A 14,805-nucleotide genomic window follows, 5' to 3' on the forward strand; every position below is an offset into this window, starting at 1 on the left:
GAATAAAAGGATTATTGCCGCCCTTTGAAGAAGTGTATACCTATTAAAATTTACATATATCTAACAATTAGAAGATTTTGCAGTGTTTTCTTTTTTCACATGACTGTGCCGTATGTGTTTCCTTGGTTCAGATGTGCGTCCGGCAGTTCTGATGTAACATTACAGTTCTGACGTGTGTCTGGCAGTTCTGATGTAACATTACGGTTCAGATGTGTGTCTGGCAGTTATGATGTAACATTAAGGTTCTGCTGTGCGTCTGGCATTTCTGATGTAACATTACAGTTCTGACGTGTGTCTGGCAGTTCTGATGTAACATTACGGTTCAGATGTGTGTCTGGCAGCTATGATGTAACATTACGGTTCTGCTGTGCGTCTGGCATTTCTGATGTATCATTACAGTTCTGACGTGTGTCTGGCAGTTATGATGTAACATTACGGTTCAGATGTGTGTCTGGCAGTTCTGATGTAACATTAAGGTTCTGCTGTGCGTCTGGCATTTCTGATGTAACATTACCGTTCTGATGTGTGTCTGGCAGTTCTGATGTAACATTACGGCTCTGACGTGCGTCTGGCAGTTCTGATGTAACATTACAGTTCTGATGTGTGTCTGGCAGTTATGATATAACATTACAGTTCAGATGTGTGTCTGGCAGTTCTGATGTAACATTACGGTTCTGCTGTGCGTCTGGCATTTCTGATGTAACATTACCGTTCTGATGTGTGTCTGGCAGTTCTGATGTAACATTACGGTTCAGATGTGCGTCCGGCAGTTATGATGTAACATTACGGTTCAGATGTGTGTCTGGCAGTTATGATGTAACATTAAGGTTCTGCTGTGCGTCTGGCATTTCTGATGTTACATTACGGTTCTGATGTGCGGCTGGCAGTTCTGATGTAACACTACGATGTAACATTACGGCTCTGATATGCGTCCGGCAGTTTTGATGTAACATTACGGTTCTGGTGTGCGTCTGGCAGTTCTGATGTGCGTCCGGCAGTTCTGATGTAACATTACGGTTCTGATATGTGTCTGGCAGTTCTGATGTAACATTCCGGTTCTGATGTAACTCTGGCTGTTCTGATGTAACATTACGATTTTTATGTGTCTCCGGCATTACGGTTCTGACGTGCGTCTGGCAGTTCTCATGTAATATTACAGTTCTGACGTGTGTCTGGCAGTTCTGATGTAACATTACGGTTCAGATGTGTGTCTGGCAGTTATGATGTAACATTAAGGTTCTGCTGTGCGTCTGGCATTTCTGATGTAACATTACGGTTCAGATGTGCGTCTGGCAGTTCTGATGTAACATTACGGTTCAGATGTGTGTCTGGCAGTTCTGACGTAACATTACGGTTCTGATGTGTGTCTGGCAGTTCTGATGTAACATTACGGTTCTGATGTGCGCCTGGCAGTTCGGTTGGTTAGTTAAAGAGTCACATCTCGTCCAAATGCTTTAGTAAATACCTTGACGCGACTAACCAAACAGTCTTATGCACAGCCATGCTCCGAGAAAGCCCTCATTCATAATAAGTTAGGCTTACACAATGATTAAGTTCCCATATAAGTTTAACTTGATGGGAGAAATGTTTAGTATTTATTTACCATATCTGAGCTGCGTATTTCAATTTCTCTTGTTCATAACTATTGACTCGTTGACTTGAGTATGTTGAAGAAATTCAAATATAAGTCGTGATAACAGTTATAAATGGTGTGTGGTTGAACTTAACTGACAAAGTGCGACAGTATCGTCAAATGTGAATGTATCTGGCCATGGCGATGATTGAACTGTGGGTGCGGGAAGGCTGGTGCAATCTATAACCGTTAACAGACGTCGTCACCATGGTGACTGGCGACAGCTAATGTCCTCATCAGGGTAAATCCCTGTACGTTACAACATAAACAAAGGGGATTTAGTTAACGAGTCGCTGAAGCGAGATGAAGCCATTGACATAAGGGCCAAACAAAGTCAGACGGATGGAGCATTGGTCACGGTAATATAATCAAGACAATTTGATACATATTAGGAGTAGAGTATCACCTGACGCTACTCGGAATCGGCAGCTTGTCAGGGTAATTGTAAAGGACGATTCGTCAGAAAACTAACGTCACATAGCTTTTTGTCCACTTGAAATAAGTCGTCTGTACTGTATGACCTAGCTTAGAGAAGTGTTATACGGATACACTATCAACAGAACAGACGTAACCCTCTACAGTGGGACTTAGCTTAGGTAAGTGTCATACGGATACGCTATCAGCAGAAAAGACGTAAAATTGTACTGTGTGACTTAGTTTAGGTAAGTGTCATACGGATACACAATCAGCAGAATAGACGTTATCCTGTTCTGTGACTTAGCTTGGGTAAGTGTCATGTGGATACACTGTCAGAAGGACAGAAGTAATCCTGCACAGTGTGACGTAGCTTAGGTAAGTGTCAGATGGATACACAATCAGCAGAATAGACGTTATCCTGTTCTGTGACTTAGCTTGGGTAAGTGTCATGAGGATACACTGTCAGAAGGACAGAAGTAATCCTGCACAGTATGACGTAGCTTAGGTAAGTGTCATACGGATACACAATCAGCAGAATAGACGTTATCCTGTTCTGTGGCTTAGCTTGGGCAAGTGTCATGTGGATACACTGTCAGAAGGACAGAAGTAATCCTGCACAGTGTGACGTAGCATAGGTAAGTGTCAGATGGATACACAATCAGCAGAATAGACGTTATCCTGTTCTGTGACTTAGCTTGGGTAAGTGTCATGTGGATACACTGTCAGAAGGACAGAAGTAATCCTGCACAGTGTGACGTAGCTTAGGTAAGTGTCAGATGGATACACAATCAGCAGAATAGACGTTATCCTGTTCTGTGACTTAGCTTGGGCAAGTGTCATGTGGATACACTGTCAGAAGGACAGAAGTAATCCTGCACAGTGTGACGTAGCTTAGGTAAGTGTCAGATGGATACACAATCAGCAGAATAGACGTTATCCTGTTCTGTGACTTAGCTTGGGTAAGTGTCATGTGGATACACTGTCAGAAGGACAGACGTAATCCTGCACAGTGTGACGTAGCTTAGGTAAGTGTCATATGGATACACAATCAGCAGAATAGACGTTATCCTGTTCTGTGACTTAGCTTGGGTAAGTGTCATGTGGATACACTGTCAGAAGGACAGAAGTAATCCTGCACAGTGTGACGTAGCTTAGGTAAGTGTCAGTACATTTATTCCTTACACTATCAACAGAATAGACGTTATCCTGTTCTGTGACATAGCTTGGGTAAGTGTCATGTGGATACACTGTCAGAAGGACAGAAGTAATCCTGCACAGTGTGACGTAGCTTAGGTAAGTGTCAGATGGATACACAATCAGCAGAATAGACGTTATCCTGTTCTGTGACTTAGCTTGGGTAAGTGTCATGTGGATACACTGTCAGAAGGACAGACGTAATCCTGCACAGTATGACGTAGCTTAGGTAAGTGTCAGATGGATACACAATCAGCAGAATAGACGTTATCCTGTTCTGTGACTTAGCTTGGGTAAATGTCATGTGGATACACTGTCAGAAGGACAGAAGTAATCCTGCACAGTATGACGTAGCTTAGGTAAGTGTCAGATGGATACACAATCAGCAGAATAGACGTTATCCTGTTCTGTGACTTAGCTTGGGTAAGTGTCATGTGGATACACTGTCAGAAGGACAGGCCTAATCCTCTCCTGTGTGACTTAGCCTATCATTTAGAATGAGTCACTATGGAGATATTTATTTATTTAATTTATTTGATTGGTACTTTACACCGTACTCAAGAATAATACTTATACAACGGCATTAGTCGTAAGGAAGAAACCGGGCAGAGCCCGGGGGAAACCAACGACCATGACCAGCTTTCTGAAAGACCTTCCCACGTGGGGCCGGAGAGGAAGCCAGCATGAGCTGGACTTGAACTCAAAGCGACCGCATTACTGAGAGGCTTCTATGTCATTACGCTGCGCTAGAGGTTTAACCAATTGAGCCACGGAGGCCCCGGTATGGAGATAATCTTATCATGTCAAGCCAGCCGATATCGTTAATAATTCAACGGGCATCAACAATAACAAAAACACAATTTTAGTAAATTTTATTCAAGAAATCTGAAACTCAAAGCTCAAAATCTAATGCACAGTTAGTACGGTTGAGATGAATTTGAAAACCTTTCTACTATGAAGGTTACAAAGGGTAAATATTTATCAAAGGTCACAAAGGGTCAGCATTAATCTGTTGCTTGTATACACTGAAAATAAATGAGGGCCACTGATTTTAACCATTTATGTTTACCAAAATGTAACTAAGTACTCGTGAAATGGGGAACTGGCCCCTCTATTGTATAGAGATATTACATTGTGCATCACTGTTATTGCCTCCAGTCTTAACAACTATACGTGTCCTACAAATGCCCCTCGATTGTACTGCTCATATACATGTGCTAAAATCCGCCAGCAGAGAACCACTTGTTTTATGTACAAGTAGCTTGGAGCAGAGTTACGTAAGCAGCTAAAATTCCACACCCATGTTGAAGATACCTATATGTACAGGTATGCTTCGCTGAGTGACATTTGGTACACACTCAGACATGTAAGTACATTTATTCCTTACTTATTGAATCCAACTAGATCGAAAACTCCACTCACCGCCCTAATTTCAAATCCAGACAATCTCTAACTATCATGTATGGTGTTAGCCAGTTTTCTCAGTAGAGCTGTCAATATCGATATACCTAAGATACGCCATGTAAGGTTTTCCGCTGTTCTTGTTATAACAGTGTTAATTAAGCCGCTGGTACTGAGATTTTTATCGAAAGGATAGGTAAGTGTTCTAAAATTTCACCCGGCACCCATGAAAGCACATCCTTACACATTGTTGGCGTTTTACAATGATTTTTTGGGGTATTGTACACAACGTTTAAGCGCCATGTCCTGACAGAAAAAGCAACTTATATATGGTAGCCAAATTACGACTGAAATAGGTGATGATGAGGCTGTTCACTGGATTAAACTGATTGTAAAACTAATTTAGTCAGCTTCAGTTTTCGTGGATGAGTCAAGCTAACATCCATTTATAGCTTTCTAATAACACCAGCTAACTCTGAGATGATATGCAGACAGTAATGTAATACATGATGAGATCTAACGTTTATACAAATTACTTTATCTGTGCATATCTTTGTTGAAATCATTCACATAATTATCTTCAACAAATCAACTTATTGCGGAAAAGATATAATGATGATAAATCCTAACTACACAATTCAAAAAGAAAATGAAGATTCCAGAAGCAATAAATAAGTCCCAAATATGGTGTAAACTTCAAATGAGAATATATGTTTATATAGAAGCCTTTGTATAAAAGTGTTAATGTGGTATGTGTGTCCTACAATGTGCTATCTCTCTACAAAAACAACACAGCTTAATCTGTTAGCTGATGAAAACTCATCAACGTCTAAATACCAGCGTTGTAGTATCCAACTGCCTCCTTGCACTTTCAAAGTTAGTGTAATGCACGTCAACACGAAAATCAATCGCTAAAGAGCTGTGGTTTGTCGATAAAAAGGGCAAGAGAAACACACTCCTCCATGGCTTCTTTCCTCTCCTTTCTGGCATTAATTACAGTGCCATAGTTTCCATTTTGTGTGAGTAGTAATCAGTTATAACATGAACATTCCGTCAGCATATCCACATAAAAATCACCACGACTACATCACACTACTAGTTAGCCATACCGTCTACTAACCTACAAAGCATACAATTCTCTCTCTCCGAAAGCTTGCAATTGTGTGAACTATTCGTCGAGCAAAAGTTGTCTCCCTTACCATGTCGGGCAAAACACAGATTGGTGTCCAAGGAAAGGTACGAATCACCAGTCATGGTTGAAACATCAGCCAAGTTTATTCTTTAATGTATGTATGGGTTTTGATCACAACGTGTAAAGCCCAGCGCTGGTCATACATGTATATGAACATATGTACAGATTGGCAGTGTCGTTACAATATACCATTACGGTGACATTGTTTTCCTTTCACAAAATCACCACCAATATTGTTTCTGACAAAAGCGTCCACCAAACCTGCCTTTTTTGCCAGTAAACTATCCGTGCAGCTATTCCATGCTGTTCTCCCGGGTTCTGTGCAAAACTGTGCAACAGGAGCAACCGGTTTGTTTCCATTCCTGTCAGTTTCCATTACATAGTATTCCACCTGAGGACAGAGTGAAAGTTGTACTAGCAGATTAAGGGGCCTTCTCTCTCTGGTACGGAAGAAACCAAATGTCCGAGAAGCAAACGCTAGAGTGGAAGCGGAAGAAAATGATAAGTGGATGACAAATATGTGTGATTACATTCCAGGCGAGGATTCCGTAAAAAGTTTTGTGTATCGGTGCCACCGTTGTTTTCGTCACCTCAAATACGTAGACAGCGGACAAAGCAAGGTTACAGACGAGAAGGAAGGTAACTATTGCTCTCCCTGGCTTGTTGGCGATGTGGGCTTCGCATCCAGAACATCGCCGTAAGCCGTCAAAGATAAAAGCAGCCTGGATAGTAATCTCCACCAAAGCGACAGCCGTGCATGCCAGGGCCAAAATTCCAATCAGACCATAACTCCGGAAGTTAAAGGCGATGGCCAGAGCGACGAAGGCGTAATACACGTACGTGCCGAACAGAGCGATGATCAAAAGGAATCCCGGTAAGGATATGTCCCTGGTTTCCGTGAACTTCAGCCTAGCGAGACGTCCGTAACCAATGCTGACACCAATCAGGGTGATTCCCAGCAAGGAGATTTCGGTGATGTAAAATATCTGGATGGCGGTACCGGTGTCCGTGAGACGGGCGTTGAAGACGAAGAAAGTGGCTATAGCGATGACGGTGACAACTCCAATGAGAAGACCAAGGAAGAGCCCCTTGTTGGCCTTGTCACAGTCGACGTTGGTGGTACCCGCGGGTACCGAGCTGGTGAAGGAGGCGTGACTGGGCCAGCGCTGTTTGATGGTCACGCCGACGTTCTGGTACATATGGAACAGGATACCGGCAGCTATCAGGCTGTACTGTATGATACAGGGGAACAGGTAAGGGGAGGCAATCCTGGCCAGCGTGATCGCGGCGTAGCAGCTTCTGTAGACAGGCGTGGTGATAACTTGTGCAGAAAAGAAAAGCATGGTGACATTAATGCTGAGAAATGAGTCAACAACAGAGGGAAATTTCATCCAAGAATGAAATACAACAATCGCTTCAGTTATTGATTATTTCATTCTTAGGCTCATACTGAAAGCCACTGAAAGTGAGTTCGGACAGGAGAGCGATATCCGGAAGAAATGGGAGCGCCACGTCGAAGATACCACATCTATTTATTTATTTATTTATTTATTTGATTGGTGTTTTACGCCGTACTCAAGACTACTTAACTTCTACGCCGGCGGCCAGCATTACGGTGGGAGGAAACCCGGCAGTGCCCGGATAAAACTCATGACCACCCGCAGGTTGCTGGCAGACCTTCCCACGTACGGCCGGAGAGCAAGGCAGCATGAGCTGATAACACATCTAGTATAGCAACAAATCAGGGTTAATGAAATAATCACCAAGATTACCAGTTTTATAGGAGTCATGAGCTGACCAAGAATTGAGCCTTGGTGTACGTCATTTATTTTCCTGTATCTGTAAAGCACTACCAGAAGCATTTCTATCACTGAGTTCTTGTCCACATCGGCCACCTGGCTTGGCCAAGATGATACTATCAATACTATTAGCAAGAGCTTCTACGTTTAAGGAAACATCAAAATAACCAACAAGTATAGTCCCGCAAAACAGACAGTTAAATTGTGGAGGAAGGTCACCAATTTCAACAGGCTCTTTTCCTGACTACAAACGAAATAAGCAACTTGAATAACAGTGTTCACTACTACAATCAAAACATGATCAAACTGTCTAGCAAAAGAATCAGCTTGCTCCACACAGATTACCTAGCATACTAGGGCATATTCTGTTTTGTAGATCAAGCGTTTTATACCACAATTCTAGAAGCCTTTACGGTCTCGCCCTATCACATCGCTATGCTTAAATCTGGCGGTAGGCTGGATCACACTAAAGCGCTTGGAGCGCTCATCAAACTTATGCTGTGAATGTTCCTACATGTATTTTTAGTAAAACCCACATGTTGTTTAATCGTTGGTTTACCTTGTTAGAAACCAAACCGAAGATAAACATTAAAAACTCCATAGCGATGTAGTAGGGTTAGACTGTAAAGGTTAGCAACAGAATTGTTCTAGTGTTTTTACCTGTCTGCTGGGTAGTCGCGGACAAATCCGATCGGTTTACCCGAGCATGGTATTCCTGTCTCTTGTACGAGTCCGAGGCCTCAGATACCGTGCTTATAATCCACACACAGATGTTTGTGGCGACCAGATGCATTAGCCCAAACCTCACCATAGCTTTATGCTTATTGATTAAGAGCTGGACAAGAGAAAAAGCATACCATCAATGAAAAAACGAGGCGTGTCTGAGTGGGACTTCGTTCTTGACATTTGGAGACTATTACGTACTTTAATGTATACAATAGCTCCTGATTAAACTAAAAAAAAAGTCAAACGGTTGTTTCTGTGAATAATTGTACTTTCAGCCTTTCTGCTCTTCAAATGCACATCCCCTAAGACCAAAGCTCATCGTCCCAATAGACCTACACCCCGGGGGTGGCTTCTCTTATCGCTGTCCAGTTTCCTTAGCGCACAACCTTGACACCACTCGATTAGGGGCATGTTCATGAGTAAGGCGCTAAATAGACAAAATAACTAACTTTACACCCAGAAAAAGAGGAAGACCCAGCAGTGTCATTTAAGGGTATCCTTTTGTGCACTGTACGATAATAATGGCTCAGCGCCTCCTGCTGAAATCTAACATCTAAACTGTTTACCTTCAAACAGAAACAAAAAAACAAACCAAAATCGAAACACATGGGCAACCGTTAGATTTCTGGGCATTCCTAGGACTTCCTAGCTGATTATACGAAGATTTAACCTTCACCTTACCCTATGATTCTTGAAGATGAAGAAAGTCTGGACGAAGACGAACACTATGTGTAGTGAATACACAACCAGGAAGATGTGACTGCGGCATTTGTCTGAGGTCCCGTTCTCAAAGTAAGAGGAGATATGAAAGCCGTCCAGAATAACTGTGGCGATGCTGAACGCTGTTGCAGAGAAAATACAGCTCAGCTAGCATTGGCTTTATTGGTGCAGGCAGTCGAAAATTAAACAGAAAAGTTAACGTTACGTGAAATATTACGTCGTTAAAATAAAGACAGTTATGTTTATGCCTAGATTTTATGACGCGTTGCGTGTCCTTGCATGACCTTCTAATGGTGTTAGCACCAAATGTACACAATAGTGTATCAGTAAAGCTCATTTTATGAAAGCGGTAATAACATTTTATACTGTATTGCTGAAGTATTCAGATACGAAGGGTTCTAACCTATGGCGCCCAGACGGAGGTAAAAGTTGATTCCTTCTCCGACATGCGCCACAGTTCCTTCCGCCGGAAGCGTGAGGCGCCCCCTGAGCGAGTCGTCAGGGAAGGGGCTGCACTCTCGAATCTTCTCGATGTCTGTCAGCTTCTCCTCGGTATCTCTGTCAGGGCTGCCGGATTTACTCCGCCTGAATGAGTAGCGTATGTTGTACTCATACCGAGAACTCTTGATTCCCCAGAGCAGACAGCCCTGTACGTACAACAGGAAGACCAGGGACAGGAAGTACAAGTAGATCTGGAACGCCTGCATGATCAGTGTGGAAAACAAAACGAGTTTAATACGTGTGATTGATTCGCTTTCTCCTATATGCCTATCTGATTACTTGGATGCCATACTTACAACAAATAAATAACTTTCACTTGGGAACAAGTCTTAATAGTACATTTACCTTTAATTAGAACATGTTCACTGAAAATTAATTTGACAAGAAATTTCTCTGTTCTTTAAAGTAAAGTAACGTAAAGGTTTTTTTATACTTTTCTAGCATGTGTGACAGAGACTTCAGATTAGAAACAGAAGCTTCCCCCGGTTCTCTGTGAGAATAGTACCCCTGGGTTCGAATCACACGACTTTAACACTGTTATTGAAATTAATAAGTGACGAGAATGTGATGCCTGGACGGCTGTAGTGCTTTGGTTACCTCCAGGTAGTAGTAGTGGGTTCTCTCCCTTCCCGTTAAGACATTGGCCGTGGCAAGAACTATCCCCAACACGACAATAATCAGGGCATAGATACAGCTGAACAGCCTGGTTACCGCCGATCTAAAATAACATCAACAACATAGCATCGATTCAATTTGAAGCAAGTTCACTGATTCACTACAAAAAATTAACCTTTGCGGTAGTCTTTTGTAATCGAAATAAAACAAATGCTGAACAATGAGTGAGAGTCTCAAATGGTGACATTTCCGGCCTGAACAAGTAGGTTTCAAATACTGTAGTGTTTATATCATTTTTAGGCGGATTGTGTTCTTGATTGGTGTCATGCAATGTTCCTAATGACGCAAAACCCCAATCAAAAATATGACTTCAAAGTTATGATGTAATCAAACAAGTACATGATTTGGATGCCAAAAAAAAAATTATAATTTCGTTTTATCGACTACATGGGAGTGATATCTTATGACTACTGGCCTCTAACACGGTTTGTGTCAGCCAATGTTTTCATATATCAGATAAATTCGTGCGTTCTGTATAGCTGATAATCATGTACGTCTACTACGACATAGTTATCCGTTTCAGCAAGGCGCTTGTATTTACATGCTTTTTCTCACAGCATTCCAGCCGTCCTTCTTAAGCCTATCAACTGCTCTGTAATGGAAACCTGATCATCTCGGATAACCACTCTCCATCTGGTGTTTTTCTCCTGCCACCGTTACATAGCCCGAAGACATAACAAAGGGAGATTACCGTCTGCCACAGGGTATCGTGTGTTTGCTATCAACATACTTGGCTGGAGGACATTGATGTGAGAACGAAAAACTCGTAATCTCTCCATCAGATATTCTGCTGGTGTCGATGGAAGGACTAGACCTCATGCAAGTGTGGTCACAGCTGAAGCGGGGTAGTCTTTGACAAGCCTTCAGCCTCATCGACAGTTTGTATCATATCATGAGACATCCACAGATCCAACAAAATTAAGTAAATAAAACGCCGTAGAAAAAATTTGAAACCAAAGTGCAAGAAGAACTTAAATAAGCGCATTTGTTGCATTTAGTTCATTGGAAATGAACACAAAATGTGCTATTCGATGTGTTAAGTCGCAGACCAAGGATAGAAAACGATCTTTTCAGCAGACTCATGTGTCATGGGCGATGTCTAGCAGGTGTATAGACATGAAGAGGTTTCGACCAGATGGATCTTCACTATTCTGCGGAAGAAATGTTACTGCAGTAGTCCATGAACACATCATGGAAGTAAAGGAATCTCTCATGATAAGTCGGTGGATATCAATTTCCGTCTCACACTGAATCGCACTACGTCAGCACGGAGTTTCGTTATAAAGAGTATCAGTTTCTTTGTTCGTTTCTTTCGTTCTTTCTTTCTTAAGGTTTAACGTTGCCTTCCCGAATATTTCGGTCATATCACGACTGTGTCGGCAGCAGCCTGGACCCACGGCTAACATATGTATAGTGCTACCTCACTGGAAGGCCATTCCGAAGACACAAGACACGAGGCCCCACCCAGTCACATTATACTGATACCGGGTCTATTACTCTGATGCTGAGGGCCAAGTGCAGTGGTGCCCACTTTACCGATGTTAAGAGTTTTAATGTCAGTCGTAACCTGGAAGCTATCAAAGAATGGGAAATGTAGATAGCGACTTAAAGTTCCAGTATTTATAGAGCAGCAGTCGGCATCACTCGCCATCAGAACTTTAAGCACTTACGTAAGACTCAGCTGCTATCGGGTAAGATTCCGTCTAAATTTAGACCATCTATTTTAGATTTCCTAACATAACTTTTCCCCAGACCTAACCGCTCAAGAAGATAAATTTACAACTATAAGTTAAATGATTTACAAATAAAGCAAACCAGGCCAAGACTTGATCCTACTCAAAGCTATTCATACATACACATATCCGCCTTGCCAAACCGCAGACGTCCATTCTGATGTTCATAGTAAGGTGCCAGTTTAATCCTAGTCATCCTGCTATTGTTGCCGGTGTGCTGACAAGCCTCGTTCATTTGAAATATTAAGATTTCGAGGTGCTTGGACAAGTAACGTGTTTACCAAAAAAACCCCTTAATTTTCGCCATTTGTACTCACTGGGATGGCTACATGATTCTGTATTCACCTGTTTCTCATCTCCACCCATGCATCTTCGCCGCCTGTGTCTGTTGTGGTCATACTGAAGCATGTCCTCACGTGTCTTTTGGGGTTGTCATTGCTTTTACAGAAATATGTCCTCACCTGTATTAGGGGTTGTCATTGCTTTTACAGAAATATGTCCTCACCTGTGTTTGGGGTTGTCAATGCTTGTACGGAAGTATGTCCTCAGTGTTTGGGGTAGTCACTGCTTGTAAGGGAGTATGCCCTCACGTGTCTTTTGGGGATGTCATTGCTCTTACAGAAGTATGTCCTCACCTGTGATTGGGGTTGTCATTGCTTGTACAGAAGTATGTTCTCACCTGTGATTGGGGTTGTCATTGTTTTTACGGGAGTATGTCCTCAGTGTTTGGGGTAGTCACTGCTTGTAAGGGAGTATGCCCTCACGTGTCTTTTGTGGATGTCATTGCATTTACAGAAGTATGTCCTCACCTGTGATTGGGGTTGTCATTGCTTGTACAGAAATATGTTCTCACCTGTGTTTGGTGTTGTCATTGCTTGTACGGAAGTATATCCTCAGTGTTTGGGGTAGTCACTGCTTGTAAGGGAGTATGCCCTCACGTGTCTTTTGGGGATGTCATTGCTCTTACAGAAGTATGTCCTCACCTGTGATTGGGGTTGTCATTGCTTGTACAGAAGTATGTCCTCACCTATGTTTGGGGTTGTCATTGTTTATACGGAAGTATGTCCTCACCTGTGATTGGGGTTGTCATTCTTTATACGGAAGTATGTCCTCACCTGTATGTGAAGTTGTCATTGGTTGAACGGAAGTATGTCCTCACCTTTGTTTGGGGTTGTCATTGTTTATACGGAAATATGTCTTCGCCTGTGTTTGGTGTTGTCATTGTTTATACGGAAATATGTCTTCGCCTGTGTTTGGTGTTGTCATTGCTTGTACGGAAGTATGTCCTCACCTGTGATTGGGAATGGCACTGCTTGTACGGAAGTATGTCCTCACCTGTGTTTGGGTTTGTCATTTGTGCGATGCTTTGTGCTCGTATTTACGATTGCACGGTGTCTTGTCTTTACCTTCACGGGCTTGTGACTCACCTGCACGGTGTCTTGTCCCGACCTTCACAGACTTGTGACTCACCTGCACGGTGTCTTGTCCCGACCTTCACAGACTTGTCCTTCACAGATACGGCGTCTTTTTCGTACCTCCACGGACTTGTCACTCACCAGTTCGGTGTCTTTTCCCTATCCTCACGGACTTGTGACTCACTTGTACCATGTTTTGTCCTTACCTTCACAGCCTTGTCACTCGCCAGTTCGGGGTCTTTTCCCTACCCTCACGGACATATGACTCACCTGTACGGTGTCTTGTCGCTACCTTCATGGACTTGTCACTCACCTGTACGGTGTCTTGTCATCATGGTACACCTCAGTCGCCGCTATATCCACGCCCTGTGTGGTGGCCATCTTGGTCAACAGGACTGGACCCGCGGGGCCGCTGTCCGCCAGCTCACTCTTCTGCCTAACCGGCTTGGAGTCATTCACCACATAGTATCCCGACGACCGCATGATGATATGATGTGTGCCACACTCCCACTCGCCATCTGTAACATATAGATGACCCATACCTGTCATTTGGCACAGCTTCGGACAATACTGAACCGATAGTAAAACCGACAACCGCGAGAGCTCCTCTGACCTGGTCAAAAGGTTGTCTTTGCTCCACTGGTATACATGTCATAAAGATGTAGGTACACGACTGTCACCAAATCCCACGACAAATCGTACTGCTTTACAATGAGCATCGTGGTTTGATGCAGTCAACCGTTTCACATGTAGCGTACATTACTGGGGCATCAGTACAACACAAACTGGCCACAAAGAATCTATATAATGTAGGCCTACCCATCGGCTTCCTCCCCGACCAGTGATGATATGTGTATGACTTATCACCAGATACTTTCACTAAGAAGCCATAACCACAATAACATTTGGGAAGTATAGCTCAGGCCGGATGTTATTTTGATACCCTTTCATAAGTATATATAGTCTAGGAAGAGGTAAAGTAAAAACATATGGTCTCCGCACAGACTGGTTAATGTGAACTGAGAAATCTGTTTGAAACACAATGGGTTCGCAATCCAGACTCTTGGAATCTTTTTGATCTACTCTGCGTGCGATTAAGAATGAAAGCGAACTATCCTGTCGCTTGGACACTAGCTTGTCTGCAGTCAAATCGGGACTTAAAATGCCCTGGACATTTTAAACTCAGGCATACATTCAAATGTCCAACATAACAGCATTTATAAGGCTGCTCGCATTCTTGCAAATAATTGAATTACTATTTTATCAGTTTTTGGTTTACAATACATCGTATTGTTTTTTGGTTTTTTTTTTTTTGTTTGTTTTGTTTTGTATTTTTTTCTTCACTTCTCAGTACTTTTGTGTTCCTTCAAAAGTTTCTGAACATATGTCTACTTACGAT

General features: G+C 42.6%; 1 protein-coding gene across 1 annotated transcript in view; it reads right to left on the reverse strand.

The window, feature by feature from the left end:
• Positions 1–4,107: 4,107 nt before the first annotated feature.
• Positions 4,108–14,805, reverse strand: part of LOC135472849 (proton channel OtopLc-like) — a 36,816-nt gene continuing 26,118 nt past the window's right edge. The window contains exons 2-7 of the mRNA XM_064752552.1: positions 13,720–13,924; positions 10,181–10,301; positions 9,486–9,783; positions 9,044–9,204; positions 8,297–8,471; positions 4,108–7,158 (exon numbers count right to left, since the gene is read on the reverse strand). Coding sequence (XP_064608622.1) covers positions 6,260–7,158; positions 8,297–8,471; positions 9,044–9,204; positions 9,486–9,783; positions 10,181–10,301; positions 13,720–13,889 — 1,824 coding nt within the window. The 5' untranslated portion in view covers positions 13,890–13,924 and the 3' untranslated portion in view covers positions 4,108–6,259. The remainder of the gene's footprint in view (positions 7,159–8,296; positions 8,472–9,043; positions 9,205–9,485; positions 9,784–10,180; positions 10,302–13,719; positions 13,925–14,805) is intronic.

Source organism: Liolophura sinensis, chromosome 8 (genome assembly GCF_032854445.1).
Source record: "Liolophura sinensis isolate JHLJ2023 chromosome 8, CUHK_Ljap_v2, whole genome shotgun sequence".
NCBI lineage: Eukaryota > Metazoa > Mollusca > Polyplacophora > Chitonida > Chitonidae > Liolophura > Liolophura sinensis.